The 18,260-nt window shown below is 45.8% G+C and overlaps 1 protein-coding gene across 1 annotated transcript; it reads left to right on the forward strand.

The window, feature by feature from the left end:
- Positions 1-334: 334 nt before the first annotated feature.
- On the forward strand, positions 335-17,859 carry LOC134346505 (zinc-binding protein A33-like). Its single transcript, XM_063047889.1, has 6 exons — positions 335-750; positions 891-986; positions 1,377-1,610; positions 9,208-9,230; positions 9,327-9,445; positions 16,493-17,859. Exons 1-6 carry the CDS (start codon positions 340-342, stop codon positions 17,023-17,025), a joined length of 1,416 nt encoding a protein of 471 aa, XP_062903959.1. The 5' UTR covers positions 335-339; the 3' UTR covers positions 17,026-17,859.
- Positions 17,860-18,260: the final 401 nt, after the last annotated feature.

Raw genomic sequence — 18,260 nt, forward strand, 5'->3', positions numbered from 1 at the left:
AAGCTGGCTGAGGATGCCGTCCAGTTGCACAATGTTGTTTATGGAGTTGAATGACTTCAAGGAGAAAGGACCTATACTCCCAGCCTCACGGATTTAGCGGGACTAAGTCATATCTACTCTAGACATACAGAGTGTGGGAAAGGTGATTTTCTCACCTCTGATTCCGGTGGCTGTTAGCGAGGAGCTCCAGATGCGGCCAGTAAAAGGGGTTTCACATACAACAACATAATGTTCATTCCGTGAGACTGCAGCGCGCCTAGTGGACAATCGCGGTACTGCAGGCGTTCAGCAGCTCCCCGAAAGTGAAAGGATCCTGAACCAGGAAGTGCCGGAGTTAACATGGCTTCGATACGACAGGTCGAGAGTTTGACCGAGGAGGTAATTTGTCCCATCTGCCTGGATTTCTTCACCGATCCGGTGTCACTGGAATGTGGGCACAACTTCTGTCGCTCCTGTATCACACGGTGTTGGGAAAAGGCGGAGAGAAACTCCTGCCCGGAATGTAGAGAGGAGTTTGCAGACCGCACCCTCAGGGTCAGTCGGGCCTTCGCAAATCTGTCTGACAAAGCTCGGAAACTAAACCTGAATCCGAAAGGGAAGGAAAGTAAACTTCACTGCGAGAAACATGAGGAAGAATTGAAGCTGTTTTGTGAGACGGACAAGAAACTGCTCTGTCTGGTCTGTAGAGACGCGCGGGAACACAGAGAGCACCGCTTCCTGACGATTGAAGAAGCTGTTGAAATCTATAAGGTAAAAACAAATCGATTTTGATCACCTGATGTATTTTTCATGACATATTTATTTTCTCACCCCTGGTGTTTATGACAATAAACTGGCCCGAATCGGCAATGCACCTTTATTGTCTAATTCCTTCACTCTCTGCCTCCCAGGACCGGGTGAAATCTGCCTTAGACTCTCTCACAGAAAAGAAATCCGAGCTCAAGGAAATGGAGCGGCAACAGAAAGAGAAGATTTCCGGAGTTCGGGTGAGGATTTCCTGAGCAGAATTTCCAATATTGTTGTGTAGTTTTGATCTTTTTAATGCCGAATAGAGTATCGCAGCTCCAGTGACCTGGGTTCGATTCTGACCTCTGGTGCTGTTTGTGTGGAGTTTGCATGTTCCCCTTGAGATCACCGTGGGCCGGCATTACCAAGAAATCTAGGTTGAATGTATCATTCGCTTCTGTAATTAAACCTGTGAAGGCGGTTGGACTGTGAATCAGGTGAGAGGTAATGGGTCAGTGAGGAAGAATCGGTTTCAGGGATTGAATATCTGTGAATCAGCATAGAGTCAACAGGCTGAATGGTCTCCTTCCAGGTGATAGGGAAATACTTTACAGCCAAATAATAAACTAGCCTCTCCTTTCATTTGACAGGAACAGTCAAACGGCGTTCAGACCCACATCACATCCCAGTTCGCTGAACTGCGCCAGATTATCACCGAGAAAGAGCAGCGCACACTCCGAGATCTCAGGGAAGAAGAGGCGAGGATTCTAAATCCAATGGAGAAAAATCTTCGAGAGATTCAAGAGAATTTAAATTCCATCCAGGAGGAAATCTCAAAGTTACAGGAACAGATGGACCAACAAGAAAATATCACATTCCTCATGGTGAGAGATTTCAGTTTGGTTCTGTAAAAGTGCAGAGTCTCAAAATGATGTATTTTAACTCAATGTGGTGTTTACAGAAACTATCATTGTAAACAGATTTAAACCGGACAGGTGTTTTGACTGTTCAGTACTATTGTGTTCCCACAACATCTGTACGTCACAGGACAGTCTGCAACCTTCTCGGGAATGAGTTACTCTGATCAGAGCACTGAGCTGGTGATCGTTTCTGTGATTTCCACGTATAATATTCCCTGAGATCAGAGTAACATCCAGTTACAGTCACAGGCTGTGAGTGTGTCTGGTGTGGTGGTTCCGTGGTCTCTCTGTCCACCAGTGGGAATTGAGATTGAATTGCACATACTTTATACTCTATGGTCGCTAAACAATTGCTACTAGAATGTACAATCATCATAGCAATATTTGGTTCTGCGCTTCCTGCTCCCTGGATTACAAATCAATAGGTAATATTAAAAATTTAATTTATAAATCATAAATAGAAAATAGAAAAATGGAAAGTAAGGTAGTGCAAAAAAAAAAAACAAGATACAGGTCCGGATATTTGGAGGGTACGGCCCAGATCCGGTTCAGGATCCGTTCAGCAGTCTTATCACAGCTGGAAAGAAGCTCTTCCCAAATCTGGCCATACAAGTCTTCAAGCTCCTGAGCCTTCTCCCGGTGGGAAGAGGGACGAAAAGTCTGTTGGCTGGGTGGGTCGTGTCCTTGATTATCCTAACAGCACTGCTCCGATAGCATGCGGTGTAAAGTGAGTCCAAGGACGGAAGATTGGTTTGTGTGATGTGCTTCGCTGTGTTCATGATCTTCTGCAGCTTCTTCTGGTCTTGGACGGGACAACTTCTATACCAGGTTGTGATGCACCCTAGAAGAATGCTTTCTACGGTGCATCTATAAAAATTTGTGTGTGTTTTAGGGAACAGGCCAAATTTCTTCGGTTTTCTCAGGAGGTAGAGGCGCTGGAGGGCCTTCTTGACAGTGGTCTATGCTTGGTTGGACCAAGTCAGGTCATTTGTGATATTGACCCCGTGGATTAAATATCGACAGCGCCTATAAAAAGTATTCACCACCACCCCCTCCCCGAGCTTGGAAGTTTTCATGTTTTTCATGTTTTATTGTCTCAAAGTAAAAACAGATCTCTGTATTAGTCTAATTTAATTAGAATTATAAAACACAAAATAACTGATTGCATAAGAATTCACCCCCCCCCCCACCCGCCCAATGAAGTCAGTATTTAGTAGATGCATCTTTGTCGGTAATTACAGCCTTGATTCTGTGTGGATAGCTCCCTTTCAGCTTTAAACATCTGGACACTATAACTTTTCCCCATTCTTCTTCACAAAGATGCACAAGATCAGTTAGAATGTATGGGGATCGTGAGTGAACAGCACTTTTCAAGTCCAGCCACAAATTCTCAAAGGGATTGCGGTCTGGACTCTCACTTGGCCATTCCAGGACATTAACCTTGTTATTTTTAAGCCATTCCTGTGTAGATTTGGCTTTATGCTTGGGGTCATTGTCTGGAAAATAAATCTTTTCCCAAGTCGCATTTCTCTTGCAGATTGCATCAGGTTTTCCTCCAGGATTTCCCTGTATTTTGCTACATTCATTTTGTCCTCTGCCATACAAGCCTTCCAGGGCCTGTTGCAGTGAAGCATCCCCGCAGCATTATGCAGCCGCCACCATGCTTCACGGTAGGGTGTGTTTTTGATTATGTGCGGTGTTTCTCTTGCACCTAAAATAGTGTTTGGTCTGATGGCCAAAAAGCTCCATTTTGGTTTCATCAGACCATAGAACCTTCTTCCAGCTGACTTCAGAGTCTCCCACATGCCTTCTGGAAACTCTTGCCAAGATTTCATGTTCATTTTTTTCAACAATGGCTTTCTCTTTGCCACTGTCCCATAAGACTATGACTGGTGAGCAATTGTTAACGTAGCCTCTCCCGTCTCAGCCATTGAGGCTTGTAACTCCTCCAGAGTTGTCATAGGTCTCTTGGTGGCCTCTCTGACTAGTCCCCGGCTTGCAGAGTAATTCAGTTTGACAGCCTGTTCCAGGCATATTTACAGCTGTGCCATATTGTTTCCATTTCGTGGTGATTGACTTAATTCAGTGACTTAGAAATTTTCTTGTGTCCATCTCCTGACTTGTGCTTTTCAATAACCTTTTGGCGGAGTTGCTTGGAGTATTCTTTAGACTTATTGGTATAGTTTTTGCCAGGATACTGATTCACCAGCAGTTGGACCTTCCAGATACAGGTGTATTTTTACTACAATCAATTGAAACATTTTGACTGCACACCGGTCTCAGGAAACAGATCTCCATTTAACTAATCAGGTGACTTCTAAAACCAATTGGCTGCCCTAGTGATAATTTGGTGTGTCATATTTAAGGAGGTGAATTCTAATGCAATCAATTATGTTGTGTTTTATATTTGCAATTAATTTAGATCACTTTGTAGAGATCTGATTTCACTTTGACAAGAAAGAATCTTATTCTTTTGATCAGTGTCAAACAAGCCAAATTAATTCCACTGTGATTCAATTTCTAAAACAATGAAAAATGAAAACTTCCAAGGAGGGTGAACACTTTTTACAGGCACTGTTTATCAGCATGTAACAGGTTCATTGTTTTAGAGACCTTTCTTTTCCAGATATATTCTTCATCACATTATATCCCATTTTACATCATAGACAGGTCTTTCAACCCTTCTCCTCATATCAATTTCCCACTTCAGAAGCAACCTTCCACCTATCACCACACCCAGCAACAGTGCCCAGAACTCCATAAGAACATAAGAATTAGGAGCAGGAGTAGGCCATCTGGACCATCGAGCCTGCTCCTCCATTCAATAGGATCATGGCTAATCTGACCATGGACTTATCTCCACCTACCTGCCTTTTCCCCATAACCCTTAATTCCACAACTATGCAAAAAATTATCCAACCTTGTCTTAAATATATTTATTGAGGTGGCCTCTACTGTTTCATTGGGCAGAGAATTCCACAATCTCACCTCCCTCTGGGAAAAACAGTTCCTCCTCATCTCTGTCCTAAATTTACTCCCCTGAATCTTGAGGCAGTGCCCCCTAGTTCCAGTCTCACTTACCAGTGGAAACAACTTTCCTGCCTCTATCTCTTTCATGATTTTATGTTTCTATAAGATCTCCTCTCATCCTTCTGAATTACAAAGATACAGTCCCAGGTGACTCAATCTCTCCTCATATCTAACCCCCTCATCTCTGGAATCAACCTGCTGAACCTCCTCATCACCACCTCCAAAGCCAGTATATCCTTCCTCAAGTGAGGAGATCAGAACTGCAGACAGTACTCCAGATGTGGCCTCACCATTACCCTGTACAGTTGCAGCATAACCTCCCTGCTCTGAAATTCAATCTCTCTAGCAATGAAGGCCAACATCCCATTTGTCTTCTTGACAGCCTGCTGCTCCTGCAAACCAATCTTCTTGCGACTCATGCACAAACACTCCCAAGTCCCTCTGCACAGCAGCATGCTAAAAACCTTTACTATTTTAATTATAAGCTGATATTCCACTTTTCCTTCCAAAGGAGATGACCTCACACTTACCAACATTGTACTCCATCTGCCAGGCCCTTGCCCATTCACTTAACCTATCTATATCTCTCTGCAGACTCTCCGTAACCTCTGCTCAATTTACTGTCATCAGCAAAATTAAATACACTAATTCTGTCTTCCTGTTTGTGGGTGTATATGGTGAACAGCTGCAGGCCCAGTACTGATCCCTGCAGCACATCACTCACCACCGATTGCCAACCATGGAAACACCCATGTATCCCAACTCTCTGCTTTCTGTTGGTTAACTAATCCTCTAGCCATGTTAATACATCACCCCAACTCTATGCATTCTTATCTTATGGATAAGTCTTTTATGTGGCACCTTATCAAATGCCTTTTGGAAGTCTAAGTAAATAACTTCTATCTGTTTTCTATCCACTGCGCTCATTATATCCTCAAAGAACTCCAGTAAGTTTGTCACACAGGAGCGGCCTTTGTTGAATCCATGCTGCTCTGTCTGGTAGATCCATTTCTTTCCAGATGCTTCGCCTTTTCCTTTTTATTGATAGCTTCAAGCATTTTCCCAGCTACAGACATTAAACTAACTGGCGTATAGTTGCCTGCCTTTTGCCTACATCCTTTGTTGAACAGTGGCGTGACTTTCGCCTTCTTCCAATCCTCCGAGACCTGCCCAGAATCTTGAGAGATTTAGTAAATTATTGCCGAAGCCTTTGCCATTTCTTTCAGTATCCTGGGATGTATTCCAGGACCTACCGATCTTTAGGCTCACATGTTTGCTCAGCGCTACCTCTTTAGTGATCGCTATTGTGTTGAGGTCCTCACCTCTTATAGCAGTCATATATTTTCTCTTTGGCATGTTAGATGTGTCCTCCACCCCAAAGACCGAAACAAAATAGCCATTCAAAGCCTCGGCCATTTCCTCATTACGGAATATCAATTCCCCTTTCTCGTCCTACAAGGGACCTACGTTCACCTTGGCCACCCTTTTCCGCTTTGTAAAATTATAAAATCTTTTACTATCCATTTTTATATTTTGTGCTAGTTTATTTTCATAAGCTATCTTACCTTTCTTTATCGTTCACTTTGTGGTTCTTTGTTACTTTTTAAAGTTTTCCCAATTTTCCAGTTTCCCACTACTCTTGGCGACTTTGTAGGCACGAGCTTTCAGTTTGATGCCTTCCTTTAGTTCCTTAGTTATTGATGACTCTCCCCACCCTTACTGTCCTTGTTTTTAACTGGAATATACTTTTGTTGAGCACCATGAAAAATCTCTTTGAAATTCTTCCACTGTTCCTGAACCGTCCTACCATATAGCCTGTGTTCCCAGTCTACCACATCCAGCTCTTCCCTCATCCCTTTGTAGTCTCCCTTGTTTAGGCATAATACACTGGTTTTAGATCAAATCATTGTACTCTCCATTTGTATGAGAAACCCAGTCATACCATGATCACTCTTTCCAAGAGAATCCTTAACTACAAGATCCCTAATATTTCCTGTCTCATTGCACAAGACCCGATCTAAGTTACCACATTCCCTTACAGGTTCAGTGGCATGCCATTCAAGAAAGTTATCACATATGATTCTATGAAGCCCTCCTCAAGAATGCCTCCACCAACTTGATTCACCCAGTTAAAGTACCCCACGATAACTGCTCATGCCTCAGATATTTCTCTGTTTATTGCCTGTGCCACTGTAATGTTATTATTCAGTGGCTAATAGACAACTCCCAGCAGTGATTTTTCTCCCTTTACTATTCCTAATCACTACATTCTGCTCCTTAGATCTAATATCGTCTTTCACTATCACCTGGATATCATCCTTCATTAAGAGTGTTACTGCACCTCCTTTAGCTTCCTGCCTATCCTTCCGTATCACCTGATATCCTTGGATATTTAATTCCCAAACCTCTCCACCATGCAACCATGTTTCTGTAATGGCCACTAAATCAAACCCCTTTATACTGACTGGGGCCACAACTTGACTGACCTTGTTATGAATACTACGGGCATTCAGGTAAAGTGCCCTTACAATCCAGTGATCTTTGTGTCTTTTGCACTTGTCTTTTCCGCAGTCCACCCTTGCTTTTCTCTTTTGTCACTTCTGTTTTTCCTATATCTCTATCCATGCTTTTCTCTTTTACTTTATCCAGACGTCTCCAATCTGTTGATCCCACCCCCCATCTATTTAGTTTAGAGTCCTATCCACAGCCCTCATTATGCCATTCACCAGGATTCGGGTCCCATCACGGTTCAGATGGAGCCCGTCCCATTAGATCAGCTCCCTCTTCCCCAATACTTGTGCAGTTTCCTATGAATTCAAACACACTTCTCCCACTCCAATCGTGGTGTCACACATTGAACTCTCTGAACCTTCTTAACCCTGAGCCAATTTGCACGTGGCTTAGGTAGTAATCCAGAGAAGACCGCCTTTTTGTTTCTGCTTTTTAATTCAGTCCCTTGCTGCTCAAATTCCCTCAGTAGAACCTCTTTCCTCATTTTTCCAATGTTGTTGGTATCCAGACGGACCATGACAACTGGATCTTTCCCTTCCCAATGCAAACTCCTCTGCAGGTCGGATACGATATCCTGAACCCGGGCACCAGGGAGACAACACAGCCTTCGGGACACTCTATCCCTGCGACAGAGAGCTCTGTCTATTCCCCTGACTATACCATCCCCAATTACCACTACATTTCTCTTCTCTCCCCCCACCCCCTTGATTGTCTCCCTGAATCACGGTGCCACAGTTAGGTTGCTCATCCTTCCTACAGCCTCCACTCTCATCTACACAGGGAGCAAGAATCTCAGACCTGAGACCCAAGAGCTGAGGCTCCTCCAGTTCTCTCTTGGACCCCACGACCCACCTCACCCACAGTCAGACCCTCTTGTCCCTGACCACAGACCGAAATTGAGGCAGCTAATCTAATGGGTGTGCCCACCTCCCGAAACAGAGAATCCAGGTAACTCTCCCCCTCTCTGATGTGCCTCAGTGTTTGAAGCTCAGATTCCAGGTCAGCAGCTTTGAGCCTGAGTTCCTGGAGCACCAACGCTTGCTGCAGATGTGGTCACCAGGAACCACAATGGGGCCCACCAGCTCTCACACCATGCAGCTACAGCACACCATCTGGTCCTGCATCATCCCTACTTGAGTTAATTAGTTGTAGTCTGGTGACTTTTTATTCAACCACTACAAAAGCTTTACCCAATACTCAACTGTGCTTCCTCACAGAAGCTTCTCGAGTCAAAATCGGTAAACTATACCACGAAGGAACGGTAAGTCCCACCTTGTTAGTCTGACAACACTTCATCACTATTCTAATTATTGGTTTGCTTTCTCTCTTTTCAAAACACGCTAAGTGCCTCTATTATCACGGCCGCTAGCAAACGGCTTATGCAAAGACGAAAAAAATGGCCTCTCAAAACAAGGGATAGGCTATAAAAAATCCTTTGTGGCCACTGTAAGGTGACCAAACACAAATTATAGAAGCAGTCATGTCCGTAATTTAAAATGTAACAAAAGAACGCTACAGGCCAAACCAACCAAATCTCTTTCTCTCACACACACTTACTCACTCTCACTCTCCTGAACAACACGCAGAGTTGGACTGGAGTCTGTATGTGTTTATCCAGCTTCCCCATCACATTCAATCTCTGCTGTTCCACTTCAACCACTCCTGTGGCAGTGAGTTCCACATTCCCTTCACTACATTTCAAGCAGAGATACGTTCTGTACCCACACCCAATCCAATCTACCACTAGTCTTAAATTTCGGCATCTGATCCTCCCCGACATCATATCCCAATAAAAATGGACAGCCTATCCAGTCTTTCCCATCAGTTCCATCCTCACAGTTATGGGATAATTATCAGAAACATTCCTTGTACTTTCTCCTGGGTTCTGTGTCCCTTGTTGCAGTATCCCCTTTCTCCGTGTGTAAGCTGAGAAGTGAGACATTTCAATAACTTGGCTCAAATTCCTGCTGTCAGAATGCACACAGTCAGACAATTGAGATCTACTTTTTATTTATTTCAGGAGGAAGCTCGTCGGAAGAGGAGGTAGGACATGGTTTTTACTGAAATACTGTATGGATTTGTAAAATAGTTCAAATATCACTGATGCTCAGTTTATAACCAGCTGTGTAATATTTACAGGACTAGTGATGATGAACAGGTGCTGTCAGTGACACAGGGCGCCCTACCTGTCGAAAAATTCGATCAGCCCTTTTTGTTGAACACAACGTTGAGAGAAATGTCTGATACAATTAAGCGAGGTAAACATTTACAGTTTCCTTTCTCAATGTTTGTGAACAATTTTAAGCAATACTTACTCGCAAAGACTGTCTGTAACTCTGGGTGAAGGCATCACTGTCACATGGTCAGCTGGAGATGTCCGACCCCTGAACACACCAGCACTGGGGCACACGACACCCAATACACGGGACTGTGAGATTATCCACTGAATCCTGAACCAATTCACACTGTACAAACATGCCGAGACATCACCAGGTAATAAAAGCTGGTATCTGTCCTGTGAATGGGATTGTCATGAAAATACGTACGAGTCCTTCAGAGAAGGAAATCTGCTTCACTCAGCCTGTCTGACCTGTCCGTGACTGCAGACTCTGACTGACTCAGGTCTGCCCCCTGCTGGACTCGCGAGTCTCACTGTTATCAACCCCCACATTGAAGCATTGTCAGACTGAGCCCGGACACACCTCCCAGCATTGACCTCGGTCAAGATTTCATCTCGGGAGAAGCTCACACATCATTCCCAGCCTGGCAAAGTTCCCTCACATACATACACAGAAGAATCGGCAGATCATTCCCCCTCCCCACCTCCATCTGCCTTCTCCCTCACCTGGACTCACCTCTCACCCGACAACTTTTGCTCATCCCCTTCTCCTATTTCTTATTCTGCATCTTATTCTTATTCTCCATTACGTTGCCTTCTTTTCCTGTCCGGGTGAAGGGTCTCAGCCTGAAGTGTCAACTTGTTCATTTCCCTCTGTCAACCGTGCATGACTCAAGTTTCTCTGGCATTTTGTGTGTGTGACCGGCAAGAGTCCGGTTGTGAATGAACCCAGTGACTGAGACTCCAGAGCCACCAGGATAGAGAGTTCCAAAGATTCACACCCCTCTGCGAGAAGAAAGTTCTCCTCTTCTCAATGCGAATTGACATTTCCCTTATTCAGAGTCTGTGAGCTCTGGTTCCAGACTCATCGGCCAAGGGAAACATCCTCCCTGCATCCAGCCTGTCGAGCCTTGTTAGAAGTTTATAACTTTCCATGGAATTCATCAACACAGCCAGGCTCCAGGGAGAGATTCCTCAGGAAGATGCTCTGGGAATGGGTTTCGCCGATGTTTATTCACAGGGATTTCAACACACATTTGTGGCCAGTAAGCGGTGAATATTCAATGGTTGTTCACTGAGGCTCCAGTTACAGCTTTAGTTAACTTTATTTCTCCTCTCCCCACAAATCTGACTGCACTGAGATTTGATCATTTCAGAAGCCGGCACCTCCCTACATTGAATTCCCAGTGTTTCTGCGGTTGTCAGATCCTCGTTCCCTCCCCTCGGGTGGCTCTTTTATCGAGTTGAGAAACAGGACATTCAGTGAAAAGCTGCAATACCAAAGGCAGCAACACCCCCACTCCTCTGTCGATATCTCATTCGAGCCATTGAGATAGAAACAGGGAATCGGGCCCTTCGGTCCATCTTGTCCACACTATAATTGTAAATAATAAGGATAAATAACATTATAAATAATAAAAAATTTTTCAGTGATCCTGTAGTGATCTAGATAAACACTTCCACTGTTCAGTATATGACCAATTTTGTTGTCATCTACAAACTTACAAACCATGCCATCTATATTTTCTTCCAAATTGTTAGTACCGATGAATAGTGGACCCTGAACAGATCCCCATGTACACCACTGGCCACAGTGCTCCAGTCTGGACAGCAGCTCTCCACCACCACCCTCTGTCTCCTGCTACCAGGCAATTTTACATCCAATTGGATGGCTCACCCTGGATCCCAAGTGATCAAACCTTTTCTTCAAGCCTTTCTCATGGAAGCTTGTCAAAGATCCTGCTGAAGTTTATGTGGACAATGTCTATCGCCCTATTCTCAGCAGTCCTTTCTGTCATCTCAGCAAAAAAAAAGTTCAGTTTATGAGTCACTAATTCCCAGGCATAAAACGGAGTTGACTATCCTGAGTCAGTCCCTGCCTTTCCAAATGCTGGTAAATCTGTCTCTCAGTCTCCATTCCAGTAATTGTCCCACCACTGATGTTAGACTCAGTGGCCTGGAGTTCCCCGACTTGACCTTTCAGTCCTTCTTAACTCAAGACAACACCTGAGCCACCCTCCTGACTTCCAGCAACTCACCTGTGGTGAAATGTGAAGCAAATATATCCGCCAGGGCCCTGAGTTCCTTCCCTAGTCTTAAGGTACTCAGACAGAGTAGATCATGGTCTGGGGCTCATTCACCTCTGATACTTAAAATACCTTCACTTTTGCACTGTGGTATGTTCCAAGACGCTACTGTTCATGTTCCTTAATTCCTTAGTTTCCATGCCCTCTGCCTGTGAAATACTGATTTAAAACCTCCCCCATCTCCTTTATCAATGACCACAGTGATCCTTAGGGTGACCAGTTCGAGTCAGGTTGTCATTCATTTGGCCCAAATGTCCATGCTGTCTGTGTTGCCCAGTGAGCTGGTGCCATCTGCTCACGTTTGATCCATAGCCCTATAAAACTCTTCAATCCATGTACTATCTACTGTAGATTCTTTCAAATGTTGCCTGCAGAAGGCAGAGGGTGGTGGTGGAGGGAGTACATTCAGATTGGAAGATTGTGACCAGTGGTGCCCCACAAGGATCTGTTCTGGGACCTCTACTTTTCGTGATTTTTATTAACGACCTGGATGTGGGGGTAGGAGGGTGGGTTGGCAAAGTTGCAGATGACACAAAGGTTGGTGGTGTTGTAGACAGTGCAGAGGATTGTCAAAGATTGCAGAGAGACATTGATAGGATGCAGAAGTGGGCTGAGAAGTGGCAGATGGAGTTCAACCCAGAGAAGTGTGAGGTGGTACACTTTGGAAGGACAAACTCCAAGGCAGAGTACAAAGTAAATGGCAGGATACTTGGTAGTGTGGAGGAGCAGAGGGATCTCGGGGTACATGTCCACAGATCCCTGAAAGTTGCCTCACAGGTGGATAGGGTAGTTAAGAAAGCTTCTGGGGTGTTAGCTTTCATAAGTCGAGGGATAGAGTTTAAGAGTCGCAATGTAATGATGCAGCTCTATAAAACTCTGGTTAGGCCACACTTGGAGTATTGTGTCCAGTTCTGGTCAGCTCACTATAGGAAGGATGTGGAAGCATTGGAAAGGGTACAGAGGAGATTTACCAGGATGCTGCCTGGTTTAGAAAGTATGCATTATGATCAGAGATTAAGGGAGCTAGGGCTTTACTCTTTGGAGAGAAGGAGGATGAGAGGAGACATGATAGAGGTATACAAGATAATAAGAGGAAAAGATAGAGTGAATAGCCAGCGCCTCTTCCCCAGGGCACCACTGCTCAATACAAGGGGGCATAGTTTTAAGGTAAGGGGTGGGAAGTTCAAGGGGGATATTAGAGGAAGGTTTTTTACTCAGAGAGTGGTTGGTGCGTGGAATGCACTGCCTGAGTCAGTGGTGGAGGCAGATACACTAGTGAAGTTTAAGAGACTACCAGACAGGTATATGGAGGAATCTAAGGTGGGGGCTTATAAGGGAAGCAGGGTTTCAGGGTTGGCAGAACATTGTGGGCCGAAGGGCCTGTACTGTGCTGTACTATTCTATGTTCTATGTTCGATGTTCTATTTCTAGCAGGGTATTCCAAATAGGCACCACCCTTTGTGTGAAGAAAATATTTCTGATGTCCCTTTTAAATCCATCGGCTCTGATCTTAAACCTTTGCACTCTTGTTCCTCACACACCCTCTCTGGGGAAAATCCCTAATTTGGAAGGGGACGAGGACCGGAGTGATAGGGCTGAGGATGGGGCAGTTGATATACAAGTTGATGCATTGTGTAGTGGGACGGTGAGGAAGAACAGACAGATGATGGGACTGAAATGCAGTCGGTGGGATGAGTTGCAGTCAACAGGGGGCAAAATCTAAAAGAGTGACCAACACAGGACTGAAGGTGCTATATTTGAATGCACGAGGTACACAGAATAAGGTAGATGATCTTGTGGCACAATTAGAGACCTGCAGGTATGACATCATGGGCATCACTGAATAGTGGCTGAAAGAAGATCATAGTTGGGAGCACAGAGTAGATGTGGAAAGGCTGTTTCCCTTGGTGGGTGAGTCCAGGACAAGAGGCCACAGTCTTAGAATTACAGGGTACCCATTTGAAACAGAGAAGAGGAGAAATTTTTTAGCCAGAGGGTTGTGTATTTATGGAATTCGTTGCTACATACAGCTGTGGAGGCCGGATCATTGAGGGTGTTTAAGGAGGAGTTTGATAGGTATCTAATTAGTCAGGCTATCAAGGGATATGGGGAAAAAGCCGGAAATTGGAACTGGATGGGAGAATAGTTTAGCTCATGGTGGAGATGTGGAGCAGACTCGATGGGCCGAATGGCCTACTTCTGCCCCTTTGTCTTGTGATCTTAACATCCAAGGATACACAGGGTATCGAAGGGACCGGCAGGTAGGCAGAGTGGGTGCATTGGCTCTGTTGGTAAAAATTGAAATCAAATCCTCGGAAAGAGGTGATACAGGATTGGAAGGTTTAGATTCTTGTCGGAAGAGCTAAGAGCATGCAAAGTTGGGAGTTAGATGCATTCTTCCGAACAGTAGACAGGACATGGGATGTACGTTACAATGGGAGATAGAAAATGCATGTAATAAAGGCACTGTTCTGATAACTATGGGGAATTGCAATATGCAGGTGGGTTGGCAAAATCTGGTTGAGCTGAAGCCTGAGAAATGGAATTTGTAGGGTGGCTTTTTAGAGCAGCTTGTGCATGAGCATACAAGGAGATCGGGGTTCTGGACTGAGTGTTGTATAATAAACCGAATTTGATTAGGGAGCTTAAGGTAAAGGAACCCTGAGTAGGTCATGATCATAACATGGGAGAATTCACCCTGCAGATGAACAGGGAGGAGATACAGTCAGATCTATGCGCATGACAGTGGGGTAAAGGGAATTACAGAGGCATGAGACAGTAAATGGCCAAAGCTGATTGGAAGGAGACACGATCAGGGATGATTCAAAGGTCAAAGTAATTTCATTGTGAAAATACAATTGTGCTAAAACTGGCAAATGCAATGTTGGCATTCATTTCAAAGGGATTCGAATATAAAAACAATGAGATAATGCTGAGTCTTTATAAGACACACGTCAAGCTGCATTTGGAGTACTGTCCACAGGTTTGACCCGATATCTCAGAAAGGATGTGTTGTCGTTGGAGAGAGTCCAGAAGAGGTTCACGAGGATCATTCCAGGAATGAAGGGGTTAACATATAAGGAATGTTTGGCAGCTTTGTGTCTGTACTCACTGGAATTTAGAAGAGTGCGGGGAGATATCATGAAACCTACTGAATATGGAAAGAACCAGATAAAGTGGAGGTCGAGAGGATGTTTCCTATAGTGTGGGTGTCCAGAACTAGAGGCACAGACTCAACATTGAGGGGAGACCCATTAGAACAGAGTAAGGAGGAATTTATTTAACCAGAAAGTAGTGAGTCTGTTCAATGCTCTACCAAAGACAGCTGTGGAGACCAAGACCGTAGGTATATTTAAAGTGAAAACTGATAGTTTTCTGATTGGTCAGTTTATGGACAGAAGGCAGATATAGTGGGATTGAGTGGAATCTGGGATAAGCCATGATGGAATATTCGATGGGCTGAATGGCCTAATTCTGCTCCTATATCTTATGGTCCTATGGTCTATTCATTACTCATTATCTTCCATACCCATGTCTCTAAGAACACACTGAGGGCCTCTCCCATCTCCTGTGGCTCCAGGTGCAGTGGCACGGTAGTGTAGTGGTTAGCACAACGCTTCACAGTACAGGTGACAAGGGTTCAATTCCCAACGCTGCCTGCACGGAGTTCGTACATTCTCCCTGGACCGTGTGGGTTTCCTCCGTGTGCTCTGGTTTCCACAGTATTCCGAGTGTGGTCTACCATCGATGTCAACGGCCTTGGTGAAGTTCATGTGGACAATGTCAATCACCCTGTCCTGGTCAATCCTCTCTGTCACCTCTTCAAGAATCTCAGTCAAATTTGTGAGATGTGATTTTGCGAGCACAATGTCGCCCTCACCTTTCCAAATGCTCCTCTATCCCGTCTCTCAGAAACTTCCCCCAATGGTTCCCATTATCAGCTCACACTCCCCACCCTCCCCCAAAACTTCACTCCATCTTCCACCCACCGTTTTGTCTCTGTGTCTGTCTTTGTCTATCATTCACTTCCCAATGTCTCCCAGCTCCAGTTCACATCCTCACCCCACCCTACCTGGGGCAACCTGCTCATCATCCTTCACCCCTCCTCAGTCCACAGTCACCTCAGACTCGTCTCATCCTTCACCCCTCCTCAGTCACATTACATCCTTACTTTACAAGGACATCTAAGTCCCTTTGCACCTCAGTTTTCTGTATTTTCTCTCGATGAGAATCAGAGAGAGACGGGGTGAGTGGTTTTCTTTATCGGTCAGAATACTGAGTACAGGAGCTGGGACTTCCTGTTACGAGTGTACAAGACGTTGGTGCTGCCACGTTTGGAGCAGTGTGTACTGTTCTGGTTACCTTGCTACAGGATGGATGTCATTCAACTGGAGAGGGTGCAAAACAGGTTTACAAGGATGTGACTGGGACTGGAGAGCTTGGGTTAAGAGCAGAGGCAGGACAGTCTGGGACTTTCTCCCTGAAGCCGAGGAGGCTGTAGATGCGGGTTCAGTTTTAAAATACATCTTGTCAGGTACCTGGATGAGAAGGGTGTGAAGGTAGAATGGGAAAATGCAACTAGCTCTTTAAAGCAAGTTGGGCTGAAGAGCTTCTCTGACCGTCTCTTTAAATCCCTGCAGTATTCACTTGTGTGTGTGTTGTTCGGGGGAAACTCCGCTCTCCATCCCGGAGGAGAAACCTCGGGAAGATGCTGGTTGTCCATTCGCTGTGTTTGTGTAAAATCCCGGGAAAGGGCCTTGCCGGCCACCCGACCGTGCCTGAGGCCGAGCGGCCTCTCCCCCGGTCCCGTCCCGGGGCCGCGCTGCCCGAGTCTCCCCCCGATCCCCGGGGACTCTCTAATTCTCTGCTTCTCCCCCCAGTCTCTGTCACCCTGGATGTGGAAACGGAGCATCCGCTGCTCGAAGTGTCTGAGGATCGGAAGAGTGTGAGATATGCCGGGACCCGGAGGGATCTCCCTGACACCGGGAAGAGGTTCACACACCGGCCTTGTGTGCTGGGATCGGAGGGGTTCACATCGGGGAGACATTACTGGGAGGTGGAGGTGACGGGGAATCGGCGCTGGGGTCTGGGAGTCACGGCAGAGTCTGTGGAGAGGAAGAGACGGGTCAGACTGAGTCCGGAGACCGGATTCTGGACCATCGGGCGGGTTAATGACGAGATGTGGTTTCTCACCTCCCCAGAGTCCCGTCTCCCTGCCGGTCCCATCCCCGGGAGGGTGGGAGTTTATCTCTGTTACCAGTCCGGGACAGTTTCATTTTACAACGCGGAGACCAAGTCCCATCTCCACACCTTCACTGGAAATAAATTCACGGAGAAACTTTATCCTTTCTTCGGGACTTGGGATGAAAACCAGTGTCTGAGGATCTGCTCCGGTTCCGCTCCGGGTCTGTAAACGGGTCGGGTCCCGGGACCGGCGTCAGGAGTAAGTCAGTGTAAATATAAATGTGCAGAGAGTGAAATAAATACGATGTGAGAATTATCGATCCATTAATTTTAACTCGTTCACCGCATCCGTCAACGGGACAGAAACACCGCGGATTCAGCAGCAGCCGCGGGCGGCGGGTCCGGAGCTCCCCGGCTCCCCCGGGTGCTAAAGTCCACCCGCACCGGGACAGGTGAAGTGGGACAAGTGGTGATGGTGCTGACTGGGAGAGGGAGGTCAGGGTGACTCTTGGGGAGACGGGACATGTGGTGATGGTAACAGGCTGGAGAATCTCAGCGTGTCAGGCAGCATCTACAGAGGGAAATGGATCATGACGTTTTGGCTCGATGTCCTTCCACTGGACTGAAAGTGAGAGCGGAGATGCCCGGTGTAGGACGGTGGAGGGGAAGCCAGGGTAAGAGCTGGCAGGTGAGGGGCTGATAGACACCTGAAGGAGGGGTGGAGTGTGGAAATGTGTCAGAAGCTGGGAGGTCAGAGGTGGCAGTGACAAAGATGATGGGCAGGTGGACAGGGTGGGTGAGGAGGGTAAAATGCTGGAAGCATTCAGCCGGTCAGTCACAATCCATGGAGTTCGTATTCCATTGGTTTCAATGAGATTCCGCCCTCGCCCCCCGCCACCCTCCCCACCTTGCATTCTTCTGAATCCCAGTGAGTTCAGGCCTAAAGCTGCCAAACGCTCCTCATATGTTAACAGCTTCATTCCCGGAATCATCCTGGTGAACCTCCTCTGGACTCTTTCCAATGACAACACATCCTTTCTGAGATAAGGGGCCCAATACGTCAGGTGCAGCCTGACTAGAGTCTTATAAAGCCTCAACATTACTCCTTGTTTATATATTCTATTCTACTTGAAATTAAAGTCCACATTGCATTTGCATTCTTTACCACAGATTCAGCCTGTAAAATTAACCTTCTGGGAGTCTTGCACGTGGACTCCAAAGTCTGTTTGCACCTCTGATGTTTAAATTTTCTCCCCATTTAGATAATACTCTGCACCTTTTTTCCTTTTACCAAAATGTAGTATCGTACATTTTCCAACATTGTATTCCACCTGCAGATGCTGGGATCAAAGCAACACCTTCTCCTTCCCACCCTCCCCCAACCTTCTTTATAGGGCCTCTACCCCTTCCCTCTATAGTCCTGACGAAGGGTTCCGGCCCGAAACGTCGACCGATCTTTTCCAA

Source organism: Mobula hypostoma, chromosome 5 (assembly GCF_963921235.1).
Source record: "Mobula hypostoma chromosome 5, sMobHyp1.1, whole genome shotgun sequence".
Taxonomy (NCBI): domain Eukaryota; kingdom Metazoa; phylum Chordata; class Chondrichthyes; order Myliobatiformes; family Myliobatidae; genus Mobula; species Mobula hypostoma.